Here is a 27,312-nt window from a genome sequence, read left to right as displayed (position 1 = left end):
CCGGCTCCGCGCCCCGCGGCGGGTACGGGCTGTGCCCCCGCCCCGCTCCGCCCGCCGCGGGGCAGCCGGAGCCCTTTGTGGGAGCATCTTGGGGGCGCGTCCCTGCCCCGCGGCCGCGGCTTCCGACAGGCCCCCTCCCCCCGGCCGGACTCTCCAGCGCCGCCCGCAGCCCCTTCTCAGACCCCGGCGGGGAGCACCTCGGTGCGTGCGCGGGGTCCGGTGCGGGGCGTCCCGCTCCTTCAAGGCGGGGCTCACGCTGCGCTCGGGGCGGCCGGGGGCTGGGGGGGGGTGGGTGCGAGGCGGCCTCGGCCCCCGGCTGGAATCCGTGCGGACCGGGTGAGCCTCGTCGTCCCGGCCGGGCCCGGTCCCGACCCCCCAGCCTGGGTGAGAGGCGCGCCCTGAAGTCGCGGGGCCGACCCTGCGCGCGGGAGGAGGTGCGGTGAGCTCTGGGGGCCTCGTCCAGCCTCCAGGCCAGACCGGAGCCCGCGGCACGTTTTGACGAAGGCCCGTGAGCGGACACCGCCGGTTGGGGAACCGGGACGCTCTGGGGCGCTCCCGAGGGCTCTGCTTTCCCGCAGCCGCGCGCCACGCGTCGGCACCGCTTTGGTGCGTGTCCGCGGCCGTCGGTCCGCCCCGGTCCCTTTCCGCCGCGGCTGCGAAGCGCTTCTTTGGAGAGCAGGTCGTGGGGTCGTCCTCGCTGTGGAGTGGGAGGTGGTGTGGCTTCGGAGGGGAGGACCTTCGTGCCTTGATGTGTCCAAGGTGGATAATGGCAACCGGGCAAGGCCACCGGAGCGAGCTGGGGGCTGCGGAGGACGGGCGTCTCCGCGCCCCTCCCCAGCTGGGCCGCCTGCTCCGTCCCTGGGACCCGGCCCGGGAAATGAGGGGGGACATCTCCTGCGGGGGGGGCCAGGGGCTCTCCCTTCCGACCCAGCGCACTGCGACCTGGGGCCCGGCGAGGAGTCGCATTTCCCAGGCTCTCCGAGCAGAAACGGGGGGGCGGACCTCAGATCACACAGACAGGGGCTCTTCGTCCCGCTTTCTTTCTTTTCTTTTCTTTTTTTAAAGATTTTATTTATTTATTTGAGAGAGAGAAAGTATGAGAAGGGGGAGGGTCAGAGGGAGAAGCAGGCTTCCTGACAAGCAGGGAGCCCGATTCGGGACTCGATCCCGGGACTCCAGCATCGTGACCTGAGCCCAAGGCAGTCGCCCAACCAACTGAGCCACCCAGGCGCCCCTCATCCCGCTTTCTTTAACTGGGATTTGTTTCTGTCACTTCTTCCAAAGCGTCCCTCTTTTCTAGTTCCAGTCCCCACGGGTCTTGTTTTGTACCTGTAAGATGTTCATAAGCACTTTTCATGCACACGTTCAGAAACTTCCTTCCCTTCGCCTGTGAAGGGCGGTTACCCTGTTCCAGAGGTGCGGAAACAGACTCAGGAGAGGTCAGGGCTGGGCCCAGGAGCCAGGCTTGAACTCAGGACTCTGCACTTGGCAAAGCTTTTCACACACGCGGGTCCTCAAACACAGGGCTTCTCCCTGCCCCAAAGCTCTACCACCGTGGCAGGAAGATTAGGGACCCGTCAAAAAGAGGCATTTTTGATTGGCATTTTTGACACTAAATCCAAGACCTCAGGAGCTCACGCCATCTCCTACCATCTCTTTGCGTTGCAGCCCTGCGTGCTGGGAGTGTCCGACGGCGGAGAACGGCATGCGCAGAGGGCTGAGCTCTTTGGGTTCCGTGGAAGGCGGCATGGGCTGACCTGGAACTGACCTGCATGACCAGCAAAGGAGGTGCGGTGCTGTGGGGGAGCTGTGCTGCTGCCTGGGACAGTCAGGAAGCCTTCCGGTGGGAGGAGGGCTGGTGTAGGGGAGGGGCGTTTGCAGAGGTGGGGGGTGAGCATGCTTCCCTGTAAGGAGACTAGGGTAGGTGCCATGGAGCTCCAGCACCATGTTGCTTGGCCTGAATTTGGGGGGAAATCCCATGTTTTTAAAATTGGCAACTAATACAGAACAGTTTTCAGAATGAGCAGAGCAACCGAATTATGTGTGGAGGCCGGTTGTTGCCCGCAGACTGCCAGCTTGCTGCCTCTGGGCTAGACCTTGGGAAGCACTTGTCCTTCTGAGATGCACTAAAGCGTGACTGGACAGGGGGAGTGGCGTCTTCTAGCTGTTTTTCTTTGAGAACAAAAAGCATCAACAAAACGGGAGATTGCTGTGGGTGCTGCCTGGAGCCGGGAGGAAGAGCTGACTTTACTGCTCAGGCCTTCATTCCGCAGCAGGTGCATCGCATCTGACTCTAGCCTTCCACCCGGAAAAGGCCTGCCGCCGGGTGGTACGCGCTCCCTTGGCCAGTTACAGGCCCGGCAGGCCTTCAGGGCAGATCTGTTCAGGAAGGCTGGGAGCCTAAAGGGGGGCGTTTTCTGTGTGAGCTGGGGTGAGACGGGGACACAGCAGACTGGGGTCTGGGTTTGGTTTTTATTCCAGGAGCAGGTGAGGGAGCACTGGGTCGGGAGCACCGTCTGAGGTCAGGCGGCCTGCACCCACCCCTGCCACTCGCAAAATGTGACCTTGGATGAATAATGGAAAGCATGCCTGGAAGGCAGTAACTTTTTAAGAAAACACGAATTATTGTAAAAGTTTTTTTTTTAATAGAGAAAGATGTGGGAAAATAAAATTCCCTCCACTTCTTCCTTCCCTCCCCTCACCCGAGAGGGAACCCCTGTGCGTGTAATATCTTCTAGGCCTTCTGCAGTGCCTAAGTGTAGGCCAGCCAAGTCTGGACGTACAGGTGAATGCGGAATACGTGGGTTCTTGGTACGATACTGCACAACGCGGTAAAAATATTATCTGCATTGCCAGGTTTAGGACCAGCCTTATACTGCAAATGCTTTTAAAAATACATATGTGGGGATCATATATTACTGTGTGCTCTGTGACTTACTTTTTTAACTTAACAATGGGACCTGGGGGGTGCCTGCCTGGCTCAGTTAGTTGAGTGTCTACCCTCGGCTCGGGTCTTGATCCCAGGGTCCTGGGATCGAGTCCTGCATCGGGCTCCCTGCTCAGTAGGGAGCCTGCTTCTCCCTCGCCCACTGTTGTCATTCTCTCAAGTAAATAAATTTAAAAAAAAAACAACAAAGAAAACAGAAAAAAACAATGGGACTTGGATGTCTTCCGGTATTAAAAACATAGGGGCGCCTGACTGGCTCAGTTGGTGGAGCGTGTGACTCTTGATTTTGGGATCATGAGTTCAAGCCCCATGTTAGGGTTAGAGATTACTTACAAACAAACAAACAAACACAGAGAGGCGCCTGGGTAGCATTTCGGGCTCAGGTCCCAGCCTCAGGTCCTGGGACGGAGCCCCTTGTCAGGCTCCCTGCTCAGCAGGAAGTCAGCCTCTCTTCTCCCTCTGCCGACCCTCCCCATTGCTCCTTCTCTTTTTCTCTCTCAAATAAATAAGTGAAATCCTTAAAAGAAAAAAAGAACTTAGATATGCTTCATTCTTTTTAATGGCTACATAGTATTTCATGGTGGAGATTCACCATGATTCATTTGCACAATCCCCTGTTTACAGGCGCCTCGACTGATTCCAGCTTCCTCCCTTGTAATAACACTGTAGTCAAACACGTCCCTGTGCACGTGGGGGCATTTCTGCATAAAACGTGCTCCTACCAGTAAAGCTGGTGAGCCAAAGGGTATGTCATTCAAAATGTTTATTTAAGCATAATTCCCTTTGTTTATTGGGATCTGGAGATTGTGCAGAAGAAGATTTAATTTATTGACTTAGTTGGTTTACTTGATTGGGGATTGGTATATATGGTATATGTGATATATATATATATGCATATATGAAGCACAACATTCACAGGCTGTGAAAGTCAACAGCTCCCTCCTACCTCAGCCCTCCATTTCCTTTTTTGGAGGAATTCTTTACTAATTTTTCCAGTTTTTGTGTATTCATCTAGAGAAAGCCTGTGCATCTGTAGGTAAATGTGTTTTCTGGTTTTTTTCTCTCTAAATATGGTAGCATACCATTCTGCTACCCTAGTCTGCTTACAGAGTTTTAAAAAATGAACGTACGTCTTAGAGACCATTCCCTATCAGAGTTCTGTGCATTTTAGGGTCTCTCAAGTTAATGCTTAAAAAAAAAAGTTTAATTTAATTTACACTCTTTCAAATTGCCCCATGAAATCCTTTTCTGTCAAATTGTTTGTGATATCATCAGTTCTTGAGGCTCTTTTAAAATTCTGGACTTTAATTCTTTTCTTATTAATAAGTCAAGTATCTTGCCTTTTTGTTTTCTTCCCCAGCTTTGCTCACTGTGATGTGCAGAAGTGATGACTTTTTACGAGGCTGAATCTGTGTCACTTTTCTGTGGACCTCAAGTTTTCTGTCCTGCTTAGGAAGCCCTCTCCTGTCTCAGGATTAACTTATATTTCTTACATTTTCTCTTTTCTCTCCATTCTTTCTTTGCTTTTTTTTTTTTTTTCACTTAAAGATATTTTACATTATTGGGGCACCTGGGTGGCTCAGTGGGTTAAGCATCTGCCTTCAGCTCAGGTCATGATCCCAGGGTCCTGGGATAGAGCCCCACATCGGGCTCCCTGCTCAGCAGAGAACCTGCTACCCCCTCTCCCTCTGCCTGCCGCTCTGCCTACTTGTGGTCTCTCCGTCTGTCAGATAAATAAATAAAATCTTTAAAAAATTTTTTACTTTACTGTTTCTTTCCTTCTGTCTTCTTTCAGGTTCCCTCCTCTCAGACAAGGGGGAAGTCAGGGTTTGAATTTATCCATTAGTCTCATTAGCCAATGTGGGATCTCTATTTTCCTTCATTTTTAGAGGGATTTCTTTCTTTCTTTCTTTTTTTAAGATTTTATTTATTTATTTGACAGACAGAGATCACAAGTAGGCAGAGAGGCAGGCAGAGAGAGAGGGAAGCAGGCTCCCTGCTGAGCAGAGAGCCCGATGCGGGACTCGATCCCAGGACCCTGAGATCATGACCTGAGCTGAAGGCAGAGGCTTTAACCCACTGAGCCACCCAGGCGCCTCGAGAATCGGCATTCTTGGTGGACACATTGCTGTGCCAGGTTGTGGAGCTGGAGCACAGCCCTCAGTGTCTGGAGAGCCCCCGGGGAGGGGTTATAAGTGAGCACACGGTGGGGGTGGCTGGGCCTGGCAGAGTGTGACCAGGCTGGTTAGGAGTCCACTAGTCCAGCAGCTCTGGGGAGAGCTGGGGGAGACCAAAGGGAGAAGATGAGGTAAGAGTAGCCATCGAGAGAAAGACAGGGAGGCTCCCAGCTAGGGTCATGGCAGTGGCCGGTGACCGTGAAGTTCTTACGGGTGCACTCGATGTCTGTGATAAGGAACGGAACCAACGAACAGTGACTGCTTTTCACCTACAGCATCTCATTGAAACAAGCAAGTCCACTTGACAACCCAAGGCTCAGATATGTTCATTCATCTCCCCAAGGTCACACACTCCGGAAGAAGGCAGTCGGGGGCCTTGGCCCCATCAGGATTACCTGGCAGGAGGGCTCTCTGGTGTCCCGGGTTTCTGCCTGGAGGGATTAGGGCGGGTGGTGGTGTTTTTCGAGGGTGCTGAGAACCATGAAGGCCAGCGCATTGAGATGGGAGCAGAGTTGCTGGTGACTGTGTGTTCTGGCTGAGTGGCCTGGGTGTGACAGATGGGTGGAAACGGCTCCTGGGGGGCGGGTGTGACTCTGGAGCTCCGAGGGCTTGTCCGGGACCCCGGGCGAGAGTTGGGAGTCACCGCTGTGCGGGTGGGTCCGGACAGAGCACGCAGACCCGGGCTCGAGGTATCAGGTGGGACCCCCTTTTACAAGGGCTAGAAAATCTGGTTCCCTTTGGCTGAAGCAGAAAGGAACATGGCCGGCTCACATCCCTAGAGAGCTCAGGAGTGGGTCTGGCTTTGGGCATGGGGTCCAGGCTCAAGCAATTTTGTCCGACTCGTTTTCTTACTTGCTCTTGTCTCGGGCTCTCCCCTCCAGCTGACTGGGGCGGGCACTGCAAGTTCCAATTCTGGGGGGGGGGGGCAGCGGTCTCTGCCCCCAGCTAACCCTGCAACAGGCCCTCACGTCTCATAAACGGAGTGGGTCAGAGGGAGTTGCCATGGGCCCGGCGGCGAGGCCGGAATCTCCTGTCCTATCCGTGGAGGTGCATGGACTCCAGGTCTGAAAAGGGTGACTCCAGAGGAAACCTGGGGACGGCTGCCAGAGCAAAGGGGTGTAGAGGAGCGCGACCGTTAGTTCCCTCTGCAGATGGGACAGGAAGTTGCATGGCAGGGCCCTTGGGAAGCAGCAGCACTGACAGCAGGAGAGCAAGCAGTGACGGAGAGCGAGCGGAGCGGCAGCAGGGAGCTGAGGGGAGACGGGGTTTCAGAAGAGCGGGAGTCGGTCCAGGGCGCCAGGTGCCGCGGGAGCGCAAGGAAGGGTGCGCTGGATTCCGTGCGGAGGCCGTCCTCGCGTTGATCTCGCACTTGACCTGACTGCCTTCTAGAGGCTCACCTTCCGAGGCAGTCAGGACGTTTGGGCTCTACCAGGAGTTACGTGCGTGTGGCTGAGTAGCTCGCTCAGCTCTCTGGGCTTCGGTTTCATCGTGTGTGAGAGAACACGGCTGGACTGAGTGGCTCCTGTGGCCTCAAGTGCCCTGCAGTGTTGGAGATTAATGAATCTGATCACTTCACACCACCTCCTTAGCACAACCCTGGTCCAAGCCTTCACCTGTCACTGGGCTAGAGCAGCCACCTGGTGTTCCTGCATCTGTGCTCCCATTCTGTCCGTGCTTGACCCAGCAGCAGAGTGACCCTTTGAAAACCTGTCAGCTGCATTGCTCCAGGGACCTCTGTCAGATGTGAACTCTTATCCATAGCCGTCACCATAATCCTGGTGGCCTCTGTTGTGTTGTCTGCCTTGGACTCTAGGTGGTCAGCTGTTCTCCCTTCTTCCACGTTTCCCTAGTGTACTCACCATTCTGCCGCAGGGCCTTTGCACAGGCTCTTCCTGTGGCCTGAAATTCCTTTGCGTCTTTTTCTGCTCTAATCACATGTCACCTGGGTGAGACCTGCCTGCCCACTCCCACCACCTCCTCTTTCACTGGACTGCATCTTTCTTCGTGTCTCAGATACGGTCATCAGGAAGAAACAGGATTCAGAAGTGATACTACTTTAAAACATGGAAAGATAATATTCTCAATTTTAGCAATATGAGTTTAATGCATTCACTGGGCTCCAGGAGGATAACAAACCAAATAATTTGGGGTAGAAACCAATGAACGAGGTAGCGTTGTTCGTCTCGTGATGGAAGCGATCGTCGTCCTGCTCCTGGCATAGTCGCCGTCTCTCCTGTTTCCCTGGAGCGCGCGTTTTACGGAGGGACTCGTCCCACTTCCCTTCGGCCCGTTGGGGAAGTCTATGCGGTGAAGACAAAAACGAACCACAGCGCTCCCGCGGAACAGGATTTCTCGGCCTCTGTGCTGCTGACGTGCGGGGCCGGACGGCTGGTGCGGGGCTGCCCTGTGCGTCGTGGGTTAGGGACAGTACTGTCCTCTGAGACGTGACAACCAAAAATGTCGCGGGCATTTCCAGAGAATCCTCCTGGTGGGGACGGGTGCGGGCAGGGGTGGGCGTGGGAGCAGAGGCTCCTCTGAGAACCACTGATGTAGAATACTGGGGTCGTGAGTGGGTTCGATGTGATCTAGAGTCTTCTGCATGGACATTAGCGGACCTTCCCCCGCCGTCCTGATACTGTTTCCCGTAAAACAGATGAGCCTGGCCCCCCCAGGGCAGGGCTGGTGCCCAGAAACACCAGCAGCCGCCTGGCCTGGAGCGGAGCGCGTCCCCTGGGAGCCCGCCACCCGACCGGCCCCGACTGCGCGGGGTGCCCCCTCGCTGGGCACGGAAGCGGCAAACTTCTGGGCCGGAGCCCTTTTCCGGAGTAGCTGAGCAGTGAGGTTCACGTCCTGGAGCCCTGGGCCCCTCTCGGAGTCCCAGACGCGTCCGTCGGCCGGCCAGCCTCTCTTCTGTGCCAGCCGCTGCACTCAGCGAGTGAAACCTCGGACTGCACTCCAGTTTGAAGGGGAAACCAAGAGGGAGTTTCCGTTTCGTGTCTTCAGTAGCGTAAACACCTGTTGAGTTCCCCCTCTGCAGACCTCGCGACTACCTGCTTTCACTCGTGTCCTTGAGTGTTCCTCGCTTCCTGTCAGGAGGGCACCTGCTCGACGCTGGCCGCCGGCCGCCCGCGCTCAGAGCCCGCACAGCCTCACCGACGGGTCCCCTGCGCCTCGCGTCCCGTCCCTGTGCCTTGCTTTGTAACCGCAGGTCTGTGCCTCTGCAGCCCTCACCGGTTCCCCCACCGCCCCCCGCCCGACGGCCAGCGTCTCGGAGTCTGTTTAGTTTCTGGGATTCCGTATGTGGGTGGGATTCGGGGTCGTCTTTCTCGGACTGACACGCAGCACGATGCCCGCGGGGTCGTCCGGTTCTCTCGGGTGGCGCGGTTTTGTGGTCCCGCGGGGCCGAGGACTACCCGTGGTGCACACACACCGCGTCTTCCTTCCACTCGTCTGCGGATGGACACTCGGCTTGTTTCCACATCTTGTCGATTGTAAGAGACGCCGCAGCGAGCATAGGGGTGTGGGTTTCTCTTTGAGCTGGTGTTTCCGTTGTCTTCACTTGCAGACCCGGAGAGGACTCGCCGGGCCACGCAGGACCCGACACCGAGACCTGAGCCAAAGGCAGGCGCTTAAGCGACCGAGCCACCCTGGCGCCCCGTCGTTGTTCTTTTGATACTCGCCGATGGCACAGGTGCGAGATGCTCCCTCACCGCGGTTTTGAGTCGCATTTCTTGGAGGCTAAGTGACGAGCACATTCTCATGTGCCTGTTGGCCGACTGTGTCACTTTCAGAAAAACGTCTTTTCAAGTCCTGTGCCCATTCTTTAATCAGGTTGTTTGTTTTTTTGATATGAAGGTGTTTTCATATATTTTGGATATTAAGCCCTTAATGACTCGCAAATACCTTTTCTCACCCAGTGGGTTGCCTTTGTGTTTTGCTGACGGCCTCCCTTGCTGTGCAGAAGCTTTTCTGATGTTTTCCCACTTGCTGAACCTGCGTTGTTCTTCTCAGTGTGGAAGAGCTGGGCCCCGTGTTTTCTTCTAGGAGTTTTATGGTTTCAGTTTTCACACTTTCATTCTTTATCCATTTCGAGGTAGTGTTGGTGCGTAGTGTCAGAAAGTGGTCTGGTTTATTCTTCCGCCGGCTGCTGTCCGGCCGTCCGGCACCATTTATTGAAGACTCTGCCTTTTCTCTGCTGTGTCTTCTTCTTTCCTTTGTGTGGATTAATTGACCATTTACGTGAGGGTTTATTTCTGGGCTCTCTGTTCTTTTTTTTTAAGGGAGCAAGAGTTGGGGGAGGACCGAGGGAGAGGGAGGAAGAGAATCTTAAGCAGGCTCCATGCTGAGCCTGGAGCCCGACGTGGGGCTCAATCGCACAACCCTGAGGTCAGGACCTGAGCTGAAACCAAGAGTTGGACACTTATCTGACTGAAGCGTCCAGGCGCCCCTGGGCTCTCTCTTCTGCTCCACTGATCTGTGTGGTCTGTTTTCATACCACTGCGATACTGTTTGGATTATCGTACTTTGTGGTACAGTTTGAAATCAGGGAGGGTGTCTTCAGCTTTCTTGTTTCTCAAGACTTCTTTGGCTGTGTGGGGCCTTTTGTGGTCCCATACCAATTTTAGGATTCTTTGCTCCACTTCTGAGAAAAATGAAGAAAAGATTTTGATAGTATTTTGATGGGGATTGCATTGAGACTGTAGCTCGCTTTGGGTGGTATGGACATTTTAACAGTATTAATTCTCCTAGTCCGTGAGCATGGTACACCGTACATTTATTAGTGCCATCGGAGGGTGTTTCTTTCATCAGTGTTTTATAGTTTTCAGAGGTCTTGTACCTCCTTGGTTTATTCCTAGGTATCTTGTTATTTTTGATGCAATTATAAATAGGATTATTTTCTTAATCTCTCTCTTTTTCTTAAAGAGAGTGTGCAGTTGGGTTGGGGAGAAGGGACAGAGGAAGAGGGAGAGAGAGTCCCAAGCAGACTACAGACCCAGTGTGGAGCTCGGTGTGGGGCTCAATCTCACGACCCTGAGACCATGACCGGAGCCGAGATCAAGAGTTGGACACCTAACCGATTGAGCCACCCAGGCGCCCCTTGATCTTCCTTTCTGACAGCTCAGTATTAGTGTAGAGAAATGCAGCTGGTTTCTGTATGTGGATTTAGTGTCCTGGAACTTTAGTGAGTTCATTCATTAGTTCTTTTTTTAAAGATTTGTTTTTTTTTTTAACTTGACAGAGAGGGAGAGGGAGAGCTTGAGCATGAGCAGGACAGAGGAGCGGAGGGAGAAGCAGGCTCCCCACTAACAGGGAGCCCGATGCGGGGCTCGATCCAAGGACCATGGGATCATGACCTGAGCTGAAGGCAGACACTCAGCTGACTGAGCCCCCCAGGCGCCCCAGTCTTACTTTTTCCTTTGCAGTTTGGCTGCCTTTTATTTCTTCTTATCACCCAGCTGCTCTGGCAAGGTCATGTATTCTTCTCGACAATCACATAAAGTAGGTTAATTTCACGCCCTTTCTTCGGGGAGCGTTTGAAGCTCAGAGGGTTAGGAGCTCAGGCTGATCAGTGAAACTCCTATATGAATGAATGAATGACAGAATGAAAGCTTCTATGCAGCTCACACCGAGGTTCAGTCGAGTCCAGAAACTGTTTTATATGGAGTATCAGACTGACGTCAATATTAGAGGGTAGGGGGCTGTGAAATGTTTTCTCCCGCGTGCAAAGTGCTCTTGGGAATTCAAAGGGGAAACTGAGGAAGAATCCAGAAGTTTTCTGGAGGCGTAAGTGTCCTCACCTAAAGTAAAACCTTGTGCTAGGACATGCTTATCCGACAGAATAAAACGTAAAGGGAAAACTGTAGATAGTAAGAGCTAGTAAGGGTCACTGTGTGGGCGGAATGTTCCAGAAAGTTTTCTTTAGAATTTTGCTGTTCAGGTGGACCTTGAGTGTGTTGTCATTGACGTAAGTGGCAACAAGCAGGTCAGGGGCCCGGGATGGCTTTGGGAGTGATTTCCGGGCTTTCCCCAGGCTTCTTGGATCTGCCTCGCCTTTTAATTTGACTTCAGCTGGAGAAAATGCTTCATTACAAAAAGCTGCTTTGAATCAATAACCATGTGAAAAATGAATTTTAATTTTACTGAGCACAACAGTGTCTAGAGACACTGGAAGAACCGTAGTTCCTGGGTGCACAAGCCGCTGGTTCCTTGGTCGGCAGTGAGCGGCCGCCTGCCTGCAGCTGGGAACAGGAGGCTCGGAGGGTGTGTGACAGGTGGTTCCGAGAGGAGACAGAGATAAGAGGGGGTCGGTATGGCCGAGGACTGGTGCCACCTGCCCTGTCACTCGGCCTCGCGGACACTGTCCGCAGATGTCCTGTAGCCTCTCCCAGGAGCTCACTGGCCCTTCGGGAAACTGCCACTCCAGACCTCCGTACAGGTTCATCTGTGCTTCCGACTCCGGCTTCCTTCTGTGGCAGAAAACCCAGTGGGACGCCATGATTTTGCTCTTCGATTCAGCAGTTACCCTCTTACTACCTAAAAATACGGAAATTAGATGCTGAGCTCAGAGCTGTTGCAGGGCTCCCGTTTTTCTGGAATGTGCCATAGCTCCTATGTCACTAACATAGCAGAGGGTTGAGAGGTTAGAAAAGCAGCTGTCCCCCAGGGCACGGGGGACATGTCCTTTGTAGGACTTGGAGATCTCCGCCTGACGCGTGGCCTGGCTTCAGGCAGGCCTTCAACGAGCTGCACGAGGAGAACTCGAGATAGACCTACTCTGGAGGCCGAAAGTTAGGAGAAGCGGCAGAGAAGGTGTAAGGACATGCCGTCCCCTCACCGGCCGGGGGGGTCCGCGTTCGTGGCCTGCGCTGGACGTCGGCGTGGGCAACGGGCCGAGCGCCGCCGTCTAACCTGAGCTTTCGGGAGAAAGCCGGGGCCCTGGAATTCGTCCCGAAGACCTTTCCCAAGTTAGAATTCCATTCATTTACTTAATGACCTTGAGTCAACGTGAAAACTATTATGTTTTGTAGAGTTTGTTTTAAAATATAGAGAAATGTATGATAGATTTTCATAAGCTTGGTTAAGGGCTTAAAATAAAGAGTTCTGATATGCCAAGGTGGGGCAACCCTACCACGTCCTGAAACTCAACTCTGCAGAACGAGGCATTTCCAAGGGTTAGCTCAGGTTTTCGCGCGTTTTTGGAAAAGAAGGCGTTCCTGGAGGCCTCTCTTCCTGACAGTTGGGGTCTTCGATTCTGGTTGTCCTGGGAAAGCGTGGGCGAATTCGGCTCACTGTGCCACCGCGGGGCCGGGGCTGGGTGGATGGTAGGAGGCGGAGGGTGAACGAAGACCCCCCCGCGCCCGCTCTCGCCGGCAGTGGGGTGACCGCGCAGCACGGTTCGCCTTCCGCTGTGTCTCTTCCTGCCTTGACTCGGCATATCAAGGTGGCGTTGCTCTACGTGGCACGGAAGGGAAACCGTCCGGCAAGGACTTCTCCAAGAAGGGGTGACTAGCGTGGCTGGGCACAGCGGCCTTGCAGTCCGACCTGTGGTTTGGGCCTTAAACTCCCTGCGTGGGACTTCCGGCTACCTGTCGAAAGGTTGGAGGCTTGGCTTTGAGTTCCAGCCAGGAGAGCGGTGAGAGGAAAAAGGGCAGAAGCCATAGCTGAGTCTGCCCCCTTTTATCAGGAAATGGAGAGCCTTTGCCACGTGTGGACTCCCATGGACTGGGGCTGGGTTGACGGCCGCCCAAGCCCTGTGCAGCACGACTGCTTTTGGCGTATCTAGTGCCCATGTCCGGTGAGAGTTGTGTTGGGGGGGGGGGGATGATGACTGGGTGGCGAATAGCGTCTGCTTCGTCTGCAGAGCGAGAGCTACCCAGTGTGCCAGGGTATGGGGGCCCTGGGTCCCTTCATACAATCGATTATCTATCACACATATTGGGTACCTCTTCTTTGTCAGTCACTGTTCTAGGTGCTGGTGAAGGAATTTGCAGAACAGAATTCCTTGCACTCACGAATGTACCATCTTGCAGGAGAGAAAAGCATTAGCGAGATGAGTAAGTATGCGCATCCGCACTAAGAAAAAGTAAGGAAGGGACCGGAGCCACGAAGTGTTGGAAAGGACTCTGAAGGGCAGCATGGGCTGGGAAGGCCTTGCCAAAAATGCGGCTCAAGTTAAAATCTGAAGGACGTGGAAGAGCAGCCTCCAAGGATACCTGGGGTCAAGGCGTTCCCAGCACAGGAAACAGCGCGTGCAAAGGCCCTGAGGTGGATGCATGATTGATGCGTCTGCAAAATAGCAAGAAAGTCAGTGCGGCTGGAGTGGGTCTAAAAAGCAATTTTTGTTACGAGGTTGGAGCAGTAACGGAGAGCCAGATCGTGGGGGAAACTGCAGGGCTTATTCTGAGTGATATGGGACTCCTTTTAGGGTTATACATAAAGCAGTGACTTGTTCATTTGTTCTAAGCTCTTTTTGAACTGGCTCATTCTGGTTGCTGTGTTGAGAAGGGGGGCAGTGGCAGATGCGGGTAGGCTAGTAAAGAAGGAATTTTAATAATTTAGAGAAGATACAGCATAGCCTGGACTAGAGTGATGGTAGCAGAGATAGTTACAGATGCGGAATTCCAGAAACCTGTCAAAGTTAGAGCCCACAGACTTGCTGATGAACGAGATAGGAGCTGTGGGAGAGAGAGGAGTCGGGAGTGACTGCCGAGCTTACCGTCCGAGCCACTGGAGGTTGGGGCAACCGTAAGGTGAGGTGGAGCAGACCCGGGAGGGACGGGCCTGAGAGCGCGAAGTCTGGTTGGGGGCGGCTTGGCTTGCCATGCTTGTGACACCGGATGGAGATGCCGAGTGGCCGCTTGGTTGTCTAAGTCGGGAGCCCTGGGGGGCGGTCTTGGCTTCTCTCTGCCTGAGCAGGGGATCCAGCAGCAGCAGGAATTTGGAACAGCCCAGGGCTCTTCTGACCTGGTCCAACCCAGCCTTGCCTTTGGGATCGCCTGGAATCTCGGTTCCAGGCAGAATCCGCGCCTGCCCCGGGAAAGCTGGCGTGGTCTTCCGCCCACGGGAGTCCCGCGGCCCCGGCCGGGGTGTCCAGGGGCCTGGCAAAGGAGAGGTCACCGCCTCGTGTGCGGCTGGAAGTGTGTTCTTCGTAGTTCGGTCTGGCTCGACCTTCAGGATGTTGCCCCTTCCCCAGGCAGCAGTGGTCAGACCACGCTGTGTTCCCTGCCTTTCCTGAAGGGCTTTCTCCCCAGGACTTAGGACCTCCCCTGCCGAGCTGTCTTCATGGTGGGAGCAGCTGGTTTATGGACTTGCCGAGAGGCTGCGATGGCGGGTCGCCCCCTTCCGCGTCGACTGGGCCACACCAGGGGGTGCTGGCAGCTGGTGGTGTTGCTGATGGTGGCCTGGGAGGGAGGCCAAGGCCCCTCAAAACTCGTCTGGCGGTCCATGGCTCCAACTGCAGCCCGGCTTAGGACGGAGTGTCCCTTGCATTCCCCAGCACGACAGGACCCGCAGCAGAGAAGCTGAGTTTTGTGTCACCGGGTGTGCTCAGCCTGGGGGTCCGTGCTAGACGAGCAGGGGCAGGGAGGGATCATCCCGGCCAGACCCAGCCCCCACCGCTGGTGTTGGGGTGCGGGCTCACACCTGATGCCAGAGGTGCTCTTCCCTGGCCCTGGGGGGAGCTGGCCGCTGCCTTCCCTTGCTGACTCTCCAGACCCTGTGGGCAGAGGCGTTAAAGGGAAGGAACCCTGAATCAATATGTTTTTCAGCTTTTTTCTCTATTGTATTTAACGTGGAACTGCCATTGTTAGGTGCGCAAATCTGGGTTGTGTGACCACTCCCGCCATCCATCCATCGCAGAAGTCTCCTCCTCCCGGCAAACTAAGCCGTTAACCAGCCCCCCCACCCCCGCTCCCGGCTCCCAGCAGCTCGCGCTTCTACCTCGCGCGTCCTGGTGGCTCTGAGCACCTCCTGTAAAGGAGTCGTCCACCATCTGTCACTCCGTGCCCACCAGTGCCACGAAGCGCCGTGTCCTCCAGGGTCCCCCGTGTCGGGGCTTCCTTGTGACAGACGTCACAGCCTCCTTGTGACGGCCGAAGGACATGCCACACCTTGCGTACCCGTCCATTGCTCGGTGGACGCTTGGGTTGCTTCCGCACGTTTGCGGGCATGAATACTGCCGCTCGGAAACAGTGCACACGTCTCTTTGAGACCTTGCTTCCGTGATGTCGGGTTTATGAGTAGAAGGGGGACGGCCAGGCCGCGTACTAACTCAGTATTTGATTTTCTGAAACCTTCCTGCTGTTTTCCACGGCGCTTCAGCAGTGCATGCCGGCCGCCGCGGCGGGAAGGCTCCAGTTTCTGCACATCCTCTCCAGCACCGGTGGTTTTCTGTCTTGCTGTTTTTGTCCCTGACAGCAGCCGTTCTAACGAGGGTTAGACGGTGTCTCCTCGTAGTTTTATCCGCTGCTCCTCGTGCTCAGTGATGTGGAGCGTCTTTTCGTGTACCTGCCGGCCGCTTCCATCTCTTTTTTGGGCACAGGGTTTTTTGTTTTATTTTGTTTTGCTTTAGGTTGTTCTTGAATTTTAGGAGTTCTTAATATATTCTAAACGGTGATCCCTAATCAGATACATGGTTTGCACACATTCTCTCTCATGCTATGAGTTGCCTTTTTCTTCTGCACAGATGGTACCTTCGGATGTACAGATTTTTAAGTTTTCATGAAGTCCAATTTGTCTGGTTTTTGTTTTTTTTTTTTTTCTGTTTTTGCCTGTGCCTTGGCGTCGGGTCTGAGAAGGCCTGGCTGGGTCCTGTGTTGTGACTCGGTCTGTTCCACTCGTTCCTCAGGCTTCGGTCTCCCCGTCCCCAACTTGTTTTTTTCTCTCTTTCCCTCTTTCCGTGAAGTCATCAGGCCAGTCGGCCCGCAGCGCGTTTCAGGCTCAGTAAAGCTTTACGCAGCCACCGCACACATGTCCCGAGTAGAGGAGGGACTGAAGCCAAGGAAGCCGGACAGAGAAGCACACGGCATGGCCGGCGGGGCAGAGGCCGTGAAGGGGTTGGTGGGTGAGGAGTCGGAATTGGAGGTGAGGCCACAGCGTGCTGAGTCTTCTGTGGTGAACGGATGGACTGATGGTGGCCTCGTGGCCATCAGACCTAGTTTTCTCAAACTAGGCACTTAACCTTTCTGAGCCTCAGTTTCCCCGTTTTCCTTACTTAACAAACACTTACGTGGTTCCAAACACTATTCTAAGCCCCGTACAAATATTAGCCTCTTGACATCTCCCACCAACTCTAGGGGACGGTCCCCTGCTGTCCCCATTTTACAGAAGGGGAAGCTCATGCCCAGAGAGTTTAGGGGTTGCGTCATGGTCACAGAGCCAGTGAGTAGTGGAGCCGGGACTTGACCCCAGACTCTCTGGTTCTAGACTTCATGCTCTTAACCAGAGGTTAGGCTGCCTCTCTGAGATGGGGAAGAGCCTGATTTTGACCAAATCCTGCTTCAGAAGTTGCCCAGATGATCTCATGAGATGATGCTTGTCGGGACATGTCGTATGTTCACGGTGTTTTGCAAATACTGTTTATTAATAGTTAAAAATAATTAAGTAACACTCTGGAAATGGATGAGAGTCTCAGGGGTCTCAGGAGAAGGGGATGGGTCAAGGGCCAAGCCTTGGGAAGTCTCCGTGCTGAGGTGCGGGCGCTTGGTTTGGGACGACATGAGGCACTCAGTGTTGACCCTTGTGGGCGCGGTCACAGTCTGTGGAGAGCCTCCAGCCTTCTAGTCGCCGCTGAAGGCTGCTGTGAAGGGCGGTGAGGTACGCAAGTGGATAACGTCTGTGCAGAGGGGCCCAAGGCCAGGTCTTGCACTTCAGGAACTCACTCGGGTCACATCAGGAACTCACTTAGGGCCATTTGTGGTTCTGACCACCGTGTTTTTTTCTTCTGCGGAGCATTTTCCCAAGCAGACCAGAGCTCAGACCTGCTCTGTGTGTGCAGTGAGAGGCTTGGAGCTAGGACATTCCTAGGTTTGTGGTGGCCTTGAGGGGACAAGAACAAAGGGGCTCTGGGCCGGCAGAGCGCCTGCTGCACCTGCCACCTTTGGGACAACGGTCACCTGAGTGCCAGGAAGGATGGCAGGTATATGGGAAGGCACCCGGGGATCTCACGATCGCTCCCCAGCTCTCATCTGGTCTGTCGCGGGAGGGGCTGGGCTGACCATCGATCTCGCGGACCTTAGTGCAAAGCAAGGTAGTTACCAGAACCTTCTCCCCAGCTCCACCCCCGCCCCTAGCAGCGACTGACGGGTGTGACGTCTGCAGGTGCTGAGGTGACGAGCCCCTGTGAGAAGGGTCAGAGCCGTGCTGCCGGGACCTCGCCTGGCTCCTCGGAAGTTCAGAGCCACATCCCGGCCTGCAGGGCTGTTTCTTGGTGCGTCTTCCGCGCCTGCCTGGTATCTGGTGGGCGTGAAACCCGCCGGCAGCGATGCTGGGGCCCAGCCTCCGGGCCGCTCGGGCTCCTCGGGAAGACAGGCGCAGACCACAGTGAGCCGCTCCCTTGCCGGGAGGTTTGAGGACGTTGGAGGAGACTCTCCTGCCCCGAGAAACTGGTTTTCTGAGAAAACTTTAGGACAGGACAGGCGTGTCCTGTCACATCCCGTGGCCCCGCGTCAGAGCCGCCAGGAGAACCGCCGCCTCTGACCCGCACGGCCTCTGGTGCCCACCGAGCCTCGGGCCTGCTGTCCGCGGGCTCTCAGGGGCCCCTTGGTGGCCTCACTTCTGTGGGCCATGGAGGGGTCGGGGGCCTCCTTGCCTTCCTAGGGGCCTGTGGACTGGGACGCGGATCTCCTGGTCCCAGACATCCCCGCGCGGGCCGGGGGCGAAGTGCTTCTGGCTGCAGCCGTGCGGGCTCCGTGAGCGCAGCGGGAGGGCGTGCGGTTTCCGGAAGGTCGGGGAAGGCCGGGGAAGGCCGGGCCTGCGTCGTCCCGGTCCCCGGTGCTAATGTCCAAAACAGTGGGGTCTTGGCCTTTCGTGGGCAGACCATGGCGTGTCTGAGTACGAGCTGGGGTTCTCGGAGCTGCGAGGGCAGAAGTCAGCCTGCTTCACCTCCGTGAAGAGGAGTTGCGGCGGCTCCGGGACCCAGGAGGGCTGGTGGGTCGGTCGCGGACTCTCACCAGCGTCTGAGGGGGTTCGCGGCCCTCTTAGCCCCTCGCCTTCCCTCTCTCGCCGTGGCTCCCGCAGCTTCGCCGTGAGCGCCCTCCCGGAGTGCCCAGGACACCTGCTTGGCCACCCCCCCGGCCCGTGTCCTGTGGCCGCCGACCCGCGGTGGGTACGCTGCCCTTGATGACAGTCAGAGTTCTAGGTAGAAATATGAGGGGGGCGCCTGGGCGGCTCGGTCGTGGGGCGTCTGCCTTCGGCTCAGGTCATGATCTCAGGGTCCTGGGATCAAGTTCCGCGTCAGAATCCTTGCTCAGTGTGAGTCTGCTTCCCCTCTGCCTGCCGCTCCCCCTGCCTGTGCTCCCTCCCTCTCTGACAAATAAAGAGATAAAAAAGAAAAAGAAATAGGAGGTGACACCATACTATCCAAGTCTGCACAATTAAACGAGAGGTAATCTATCCTTACTTTGCAGTAATTCTGTGTTTGCAGGTCAAGGTTCTTCTAGAATTACTTCTCGGAAATTACTCTAAAACACAGTAGATACGTGTCTCAATATTCCATACTGTTGCCTTGTTTTTTAACCCACAACGATACTGATCACGTAGTTGAGTGTCGTGATATGGCCCTGGATGATTTGGAGCCGCGGCCGCAGGCTGACCCGGCAGACTGTTCACTGTCTCCGGGAACGGCCGCAGGACGAGGCAGCAGCGAGAGACCTACGTCCCGGCTTCACCGAGCCGCGGCCGGGAGGAGGCGGGAGCATTTGGTGACCTGTCAGGAGTAACTTCTGAGACGTTTATTAAAACCTCAGTCCCGGGGCGCCTGGGGGGCTCAGTCACTTAACGTCCGACTCTCGTTTTCTGCTCGGGTCATGATCTCAGGGTCGTGAGATCGAGCCCCGCAGCGGGCTCCCCACTCAGCAAGGAGTCTGCTGGAGATTCTTTTTCTCCCTCTTCCTCTGCCCCCCATTCCCCTGCACATACTCTCTCTCTCAAGCACATAAATAAATAAAAATGTTTAAAAAGCCCCTTAGCCAGGAGATACTCGTGTTGTGTCAGAGTTGCAGCCTGAGGCAGGACCCAGTGAGTGTGGGAGTTCTGAACCCCATTCGTGTCTGGCGGCAGACCTGGCCCGCAGGTGATGATGTGAGTCACCCGTGGATTTGCCGCCGTTGCAGCGGGCCCCGGCTTGTCAGGCCCTGCGGAATCCGGCCGCCTGCCAGGACATGTCCGCTGGCGGGGGCGCTCCAGGCCTCTCTCTTGTTCTTTAAGGGCTCACCCCTGAGAGATCGACTGCGGCTTGTGCCACCTACTGCAGGCCTCCTGGCGGAGCCCAGGATTCTGGATTTCCCTGGTGGGCGGCTGTTTGGCTCCCACACCCCGTCTGCTTCCTGGGAAAGGTTGGACCAGAGGACCTCGGGCTCATCCGGCAGTCCTGGGTTCTCTGTGCTTCATCTCCCAGGCCAGCTGTGGGGCTGCTGGACAGTAACACGCACCAGTAGTGCTTTCTTAATTTCTTTCCGTCTTTTGTTTGTTGTTTTGTTTTTAAATATTTTTAAGATTATTTATTTATTTGAGAGAGAGAATGAGAGAGAGCACAAGCAGAGAGGAGAGAGAAGCTGACTCCCCACTGAGCAGGGGGCCTGATGCAGGATGCGATCCCAAGACCCTGGGATCATGACCTGAACTGAAGGCAGAGGCTGAACCAGCTGAGCCAACCACGCATCCCAGACTTTCTCTGATTTACTCTTAGAACTCGATATGCCCTTTCATTCTGAGGACTCTTGTGTTTCTTTAACTCTAGAGAAGTTCAGCCCCTGTTTAAGAACTGTGTCCACCTCGGTGTGGACAGTGTAGGTGCGACCTAATGCAGGTTAGATGCTTTTGACTCAAGTAATAGAAACTTAACTGACAATAGATCTGAAAGTCATTTTAAGGGGCACCTGGGTGGCTCAGTGGGTTAAGTAAGCCTCTGTCTTCGGCTCAGGTCATGGTCTCAGGGTCCTAGGATCGAGCCCCGCATCGGGCTCTCTGCTCAGCAGGGAGCCTGCTTCCTCCTCTATCTCTGCCTGCCTCTCTGCCTACTTGTGATCTCTCTCTCTCTGTCAAATAAAAATAAAAAATAAATAAATAAAAATCTTTTTTTTTTTTTAGATTTTATTTATTTATTTGACAGAGAGAGATCACAGTAGGCAGAGAGAGAGAGAGGGAAGCAGGCTCCCTGCTGAGCAGAGAGCCCGATGCGGGACTCGATCCCAGGACCTTGAGATCATGACCCGAGCTGAAGGCAGCGGCTTAACCCACTGAGCCACCCAGGCGCCCCTAAAAATCATTTTAAGAAAGGTATTTCCCATAACCAGAAGCCAGGATGAAGTGACTTGAAGGTTTGTTGATGCAGTGCCCCGAGGACTGACCGTTCATTGCCATGCTGACCACACCGGCTCAGCATCTCCAAGGATCCCAAGATGGCTGCCACAGCTCTGTGCTTTCTTCGCCCTTAGGGACTTCAGGAAAAGATTTTTCTTCCTTGCATCTTTGTGAGATCAGAGCAGCCTTCCCCAGATATCCCTGTTCCCACCCCCACCAACCCCAGACTTCTCCTCGACCATTTTGCCAGGATTGGAAGAAAAGGGAACACGAGGGTTACTTTAGACCACCCAGCATCCAGCTCTCAGAACTGGATGGGCTCTGCCATCTCCGGGTCCCTGGGAGGAGGATACCACCACCCGTAGGAGGATACCACCAACACTAAGTCAGAGGCCTGCCCATAGGAGAAAAACGAGAATGGTGGCTGGGTAGGAGCCCGGTAGTAGGTGTCTGCTACCCACGTGTCTAATCCCTTGCTGCTGTCCCGTCAAACTTATGTTGGATCTTCTTATCCTATCCTTCCTGAATCTTGGCTCTTTGTATTTTCAGTTTCTTAATCTTTTTAACTGCATTTTAAGTAATTTCCTCAGAGCTATCTTTCAGTTCATCATCTTTCTCTTTAGCTAAATCTGCTGCTCAGCATAACCACTGAGTTTTTAATGTTGACAACTAAAATTTTAATTTCTAGAATTTCTATTTGATTGTTTTTTGCAATTGCTTACCATTTTTTCACGATGTCTGCTCTTTCGTTATGGTTCTTACCCCTTTTCTTTTTAAAGCTTTTAATAGCATTTTTATTTTAAAGTTTCATTCATTTTTTCCTATTAGTGTAAGTTCTTGGAACGTCAGTTCTGCTTTTTGTTTTGTTGACTCTGCCTCCACATGAATGCCGTGCGCTCGCTTTCACCGAGTGTTGGAAATTCACCACAGAGCCATTTTGTGTTCACTTTCGTCCCTGTTACCTTTACACGGATTCATCAGTTTGGATCTCTGCCGCTTGCACAGTGCATGGGTTTGGTGCCCGCATCAGCGCGGCACAGGACTCAGTGTTTGATTTCTCATGAGGGGAAGCATTTCGTCCTCCACCCAGAACCTCAGGTCAATGGCTGTGTTTTTGCTGCTTCCCTTTGCCCGTAGGAGGAGCTTTTCTAATCCCCTTTCCACGGAGGGGACAACCCTTCTAGAACCCACTGTTTATGCAGGATTTCTGTTCCGGTTCTCTGCCCATGGAGCTCAAAGTCACCCTCCCACATAAAAGGCCTCGGCCCTAGCGAACTAGGTCTCATGTTCTTCTGGCCACAGGTGTGGGATTATAACTCTGGCTTTGAATTTTCTGTTTCTGGTACCTATGGATTTCTCTTTCTTGGCTTTTCTTTTTCTTTGTTATCCTTTTTAAAACCTTGGGTCATGTTGGGGTTTGGGGAGGGAGAAAAGGAATAAATGAAACAAGATGGGATGGGGAGGGAGACGAACCGTGTGAGACTTTTTTTTTTAAGATTTTATTTATTATAAATTGGACAGACAGAGATCACAAGTAGGCAGAGAGGCAGGCAGAGAGAGAGGAGGAAGCAGGTTCCCCGCTGAGCAGAGAGCTGATGCGGGGCTGGATCCCAGGACCCTGGGATCATGACCTGAGCCGAAGGCAGTGGCTTAACCCACTGAGCCACCTAGGCGCCCCTAAGAGGTTTTTTATTTTTTTGTTTTTAAGGAGTTTATTTATTTACTTGAGAGAAAGAGAGAGGGAGAGAGCAGGTACAGGGAGAGAGGGAAGCAGCTCCCCACTTGGCAGGGAGCCCGATGCGGGACTCGATCCCAGGACCCTGAGATCATGACCTGAGCTGAAGGTAGACGCCTAACCGACCAGGCATCCCAATAGTTTACTTATAAGAATTAACAAAATTCAAAGTTCAGAACTCACAGAAAAGGGACAAAACCCAGAAATAACCTTGCAAACTCAGATATAGAAGCCAAACCTATAAAGAATGTTCATTGCGCAGGGCGGGGGTAGCTAACATACTGTGTAACTGAATAAAAACAGAATATTTCAGCAGCCTGGAAATATGGGCCAAAATGCACAAAATAAAATTTAGTAGAAATAACGTGTTGTATTTAGGCTTAAAAACATTAATGCCATAAGTTCTAGACTGGGGTCACCTGGCTTCACAGAAACTCACGTGTGTGTAAGTTTTGGGTTTTAGTTGAGCACAGCCAGAGAAGCCCAGTAGGATGATGCCGTTGCTAAAAGGAAATGCGTTCTGAGAGCGAGTGTAGCAGGAGATTGTCCTGGTGATGGGGAAAACTGCCCCCTGTGCTCGACACCCAGCAGCTCACAACCAGAACGGCACATTCAGTTCTGGGGACCACAAAGCAAGAGGGTCATCGTTGTCTGCGAACAGGTCCAAACAGCAGTGTCTGAATTAGTGAAGGGTCTGGAGGTGGCATCCTCCAGGAGGGAGCTTACAACTGGAGAAGGGGAGGCAAGTCATCGGTGAGGCATTTAAAGGCTCGAGGGGAGGACTGTCCGAAGCTGCTCACCCTCCGGCCCTGGCAGCCGGCTCCCTCGGAAGGGAAGCCTTCTGAACTGCCCTCGGGACTGCTGGAAGGGGACGGCGGCCTCTCAGCCACCAGCTCCCCGGTCAAAGGCGTCAGGTCAAGGGCGGGGGTCAGCGGAGGCTTTGCTGTGTGTGGCTGCTCAGGCTTCCAACAACGGGCCAGTGGCAGGAAAGCGCTCCTGCTCTCTGGAGTCTCCTGTTGGTCGGGAACAAGAGCAGGTAGAGGAAGTGTCTGTGGGATTTTTGGCTGATGAACGTAGACGAAGTGTTTGGAGAAACGTCCTGTAGGACGAGTGCTAAGATGTCAACCTTCAAGCGTAGCCAGATCCTGAGCCAGCGTCCCAAGAGCAGGACAGCACGTCCCGGAGAGCGGCCTGCACGTACCTGCTCAGGTCCCTGCCAGCCTTCCCCGCGGCTCACCGGGACAGGGATGAGGCCTCAGTACGGACGGCGCTTGCCGGAGCCCCGCTCGGCCACCTCCGAGAGCCCCTGCGACAAGCGCACTGTCTGACCTTCCTGGGCGCACAGACCGGCGGGGGTGGGGTGCCGTGCAGGTTCTGGTCCGGCACTCAGGGGTCTGCTTGAACTTGGCCGTCTCTGTGGCTTCCGGTGCTGCTGCTGTGCTGGTTCGGGGACCCCCTGAATTGCGGTGGCCCCAAAGCACCACAGCCCACCTGCTGCTCCTTGTTCAAAATGCAGGCTGCTAGGCCTGGGCTGTGAGTCTGGGACCAGCATCTCAGGGCGGGGCCCCAGAATCACGCCCCCCCCCCCCCCACCCAGCACATCAAAGGTTTCGAACCTCTGGCCTCGGGGGCACACGAGCAGGTTGGGTTAGACTGGAGGAGCCCTTCCTTCCAGGAGACGCAGGCAGCGACACACGAGGGTGGCTGTAGGGAACAGGCCGCTGCGGTGGTGCTGGGGCGGGGACGGCTGGCGGAGGGTCGGTGGCGGGAGATCTGGGGCTCCGGCGGCACGTGCGTCCCGTTGGACGGGGTCTGACGCGTGTCTCCCCGTGCGCCCTTCTTCCTCTTTCTCCAGCCGCCCGGCATGTTCTGCCCACCGCTCGCCGCCGAGGTGCCTGACCATGAGCCTCAACTCCTCCCTCGGCCACAGGAAGGAGCTGGGTAACGGCGCGCACGGGGACGGAGGCGCGGGGGGCGGCGCCATTGCCGACTTCGTCACCATCGTCATCATCGCCGTTTTCGTCTGCCTGGGCAACCTGCTCGTGGTGGTCACCTTGTACAAGAAGTCCTACCTGCTCACCCTCAGCAACAAGTTCGTCTTCAGCCTGACCCTGTCCAACTTCCTGCTGTCCGTGCTGGTGCTGCCCTTCGTGGCCACCAGCTCCGTCCGCAGGGAATGGGTCTTCGGTGTGGTCTGGTGCAACTTCTCGGCCCTCCTGTACCTGCTCATCAGCTCGGCCAGCATGCTGACCCTCGGGGTCATTGCCGTGGACCGGTAAGCTGGCCCCAGGGAACTGAAGGAGTAAGGACGGATTGTGTGGCGGCGGGGGGACCCCGGGAGGTCGTCTGGTCCTGTGCCTTCTGCTCCGTCTCAGCTCCTTGGGAGGACGTCCGGGGCTTCTGCGGGGACACGAGCAGGCTCTGCCTCCTCCAGCCCTTCCTTCACTCTGGGCACCTCTGATTTCATTGCATTTAGGTTTATTTATTTATTTTTTTTACAAGAGACTCCAATGCTTAAAAAACAAAGTTCTTGAAACCTCTGACGCCTGCTTTACAGATGAGAGAAAGAAGCTGGGAAAGGCAGTGTGTCAGGCTTTCCCAGGGGCGACCTGCTGTCCGGCAGGTCGGGCGGGCCCCCGCACTCCTCGTGCTTCTGAGGATTTTGCTGGTGGTCATTGCATTTGTCACTGGCAGGTGTTTGACTCTGAGGGAGGTGCAGAGTCTGGGGGAGGAGGCCAGCCGGAGGCCGGGAAAACACGGAGTCGGAGTCCTCGTCACGAGGGGACACGGCTCTGGGCTGCCCCGGGACCATCCGTCGTCAGCTGGTGAGGGCTAGCTGGATGGCGCCCAGAGCCCAGACCTCCACCAGGCCCAAGGCCAGACCCTGCCGCTCTGTGGCTGTGGAGTGCAGGCTGAAGGGAGTGAGTGGTCAGAACTCGTCAGCTGGCCTCTCTAATTACCTTTTTTTCCCCGATGAAAATGACACAGAAAATGTAAAGACTAGAATAAATATCCGTAACCCTAGCCCTCAGATGCAATCTTTTGGTTTTAGTGTATTTGCCTCTAGTAAGTTTTGGTTGTGTACAGCTTCTTTCTTTCTTTTTTTAAAGATTTTATTTATTTATTTGACAGACAGAGATCACAAGCAGGCAGAGAGGCAGGCAGAGAGAGAGGGGGAAGCAGGCTCCCTGCTGAGCAGAGAGCCCGATGCGGGGCTGGATCCCAGGACCCTGAGATCATGACCTGAGCCGAAGGCAGAGGCTTAACCCACTGGCCACCCAGGCGCCCCCAGCTTGTTTCTTTAAATGGGCTTCTCGACGCGTGTGGTTTTCGTTTTTATATTTAACAAGCAAATACATAAAAAAAAAATAAAAAAAAAGAAGCGATCACGAGCTCTGCCTCCCGCCTGCAAACGCCACACGCCCTTTGAGAACATGGTTTTTGGCGGGTGCACGGCAGCGTGTCCTCCGGCCGTTCGAGATGTATTCTTACTGTCCCTTCCTGGCTTCTGCTCCATGGCAGTTCGGAGGAGCATGTGGGGAGTGGTGGCTTTGGTTGGAATAACCACACTTTTAAGATTCTTGCGTCAAAGGCAGGTTTTCAGAAGCTCGAACAGAGTTTTACTGCCGTCGCCGCTGTCAGCCGCCCATCGAGGCTGATCACGTCACATGAAAGAGAACACTGCACCCTGTTGGCTGTGGGGAGGTGTGGGATCTCCCTGTTCTGATTTCTCTTTTTTTTAAAAATCGTGTCCTTTTGAGTGTCCCTTCCTGGGCCCCAGGTCCTGTGGGGCAGAGTGAGGGCCCACGGCTAGAGCAGAGCAGGGGATTCGTTTTTAAGTACCTCTCAGGGGGTCCTCTCTATGTGGACGCTTGGGAGATCGTGCTGCGTGGGAAGGCCGCCTGCTGACTTGAACGTCGGGTTCCTTGAACGTCGGGTTCCCGGTGAGCTCAGCAGGGCGTCCGGTCCCGCTGTCAGAGTGCAGCACCGCGGAGAGAGCTGACCCCATCCAGCCGCTTCTCTCCCACTGGGGTGAGGCCGGCCAGCCGGGGAAGGCTCTGGGGGGAGTCCTCAGGCTGGCAGACCTCGTCCACTGGGAGTTCACGGGGTGGGGGCGGCGGGCAGGCAGGCGGGTGTGGTGGTGAACACGAAATACCACGGCACGGCCCAGCTGCTGTCCCACTTTGGGGGGCAGGCTGGGTAAGCCCCCGGGGAAGGGGACACTTGGGCTCATCAGTCCAACAGCGAGTAGGACCAGAGGCACGTAAGTGGTGGGAAGGACCCGCCCGCAAAGGCACGGCCTCCGCTTCTTCTGTGACAGTTTTTCAGGGACGCAGGCCTGGCCCAGCGGCGGTGGCTGGGGAGACACGGCCGGATGAGAGGAACAGACATGCCAGGGAGCCCACGCAGGGGCAGGGACGTAGGGTGGGACCCTGTGTGGACCGCGGAGTAGGCAGGACGTCACTGTGCGGGAGGGACCGCCGGGCCGCAGAGCCGAGAGAAGGGACACGGGGCCAGGTGTGCTTGGGGAGCAGGGGAGGCATGTGGGTCCGTCGCTGCTGGGGACCAGGGGCGTGGCTGGAGACGGGCTGACACCTGCGACTCACGGCAGCGCACGTGTCTCCCTGGAGCTCCGATCCCCGCGCCCCAGACCCCTAGCCCGGCGCCGGTGGCCCCTGGTGACCCAGCCGGAGTGGAGAAGGGACCGTGGCCTCCCTGCGGTGACAGGCAGGTCTCCCGTCTCTGCCCTGCAAGCCGAGGTGGAGCCGGCGGACCCCTGTGACGAGTGTGGGGGCGGCGTGAAACTTGGGGTCTTCAGGTGGCTTCCGGGCACACACGCTTGTTTTTCTTGTTATTGGTCATTCACGTGGCTTCAAGATGCAGATTGACTGGACCAGGTACCTTGATCCTGTCCGTTTAAATGACAAGCGGCA

The 27,312-nt window shown here is 55.1% G+C and overlaps 1 protein-coding gene across 6 annotated transcripts in view; it reads left to right on the top strand.

Annotated features, from left to right (window-relative positions):
* GPR161 (G protein-coupled receptor 161) overlaps positions 1 to 27,312 on the top strand; it is a 43,572-nt gene that overhangs the window by 1,054 nt on the left and 15,206 nt on the right. For 4 of the 6 annotated variants that reach the window (XM_059412359.1, XM_059412362.1, XM_059412363.1 and 1 more), the window contains exons 2-3: positions 1,669 to 1,788; positions 24,234 to 24,653. In XM_059412359.1, coding sequence (XP_059268342.1) covers positions 24,280 to 24,653 — 374 coding nt within the window. In that variant the 5' untranslated portion in view covers positions 1,669 to 1,788; positions 24,234 to 24,279. Of the gene's footprint in view, positions 1 to 56; positions 202 to 1,668; positions 1,789 to 24,233; positions 24,654 to 27,312 lie in introns of those variants that run through there. The other 2 variants (XM_059412360.1, XM_059412365.1) reach the window with 2 other exon arrangements.

This window comes from Mustela nigripes, chromosome 10 (assembly GCF_022355385.1).
Source record: "Mustela nigripes isolate SB6536 chromosome 10, MUSNIG.SB6536, whole genome shotgun sequence".
Taxonomy (NCBI): domain Eukaryota; kingdom Metazoa; phylum Chordata; class Mammalia; order Carnivora; family Mustelidae; genus Mustela; species Mustela nigripes.
This window is presented reverse-complemented; position numbering and strand designations above follow the sequence as displayed.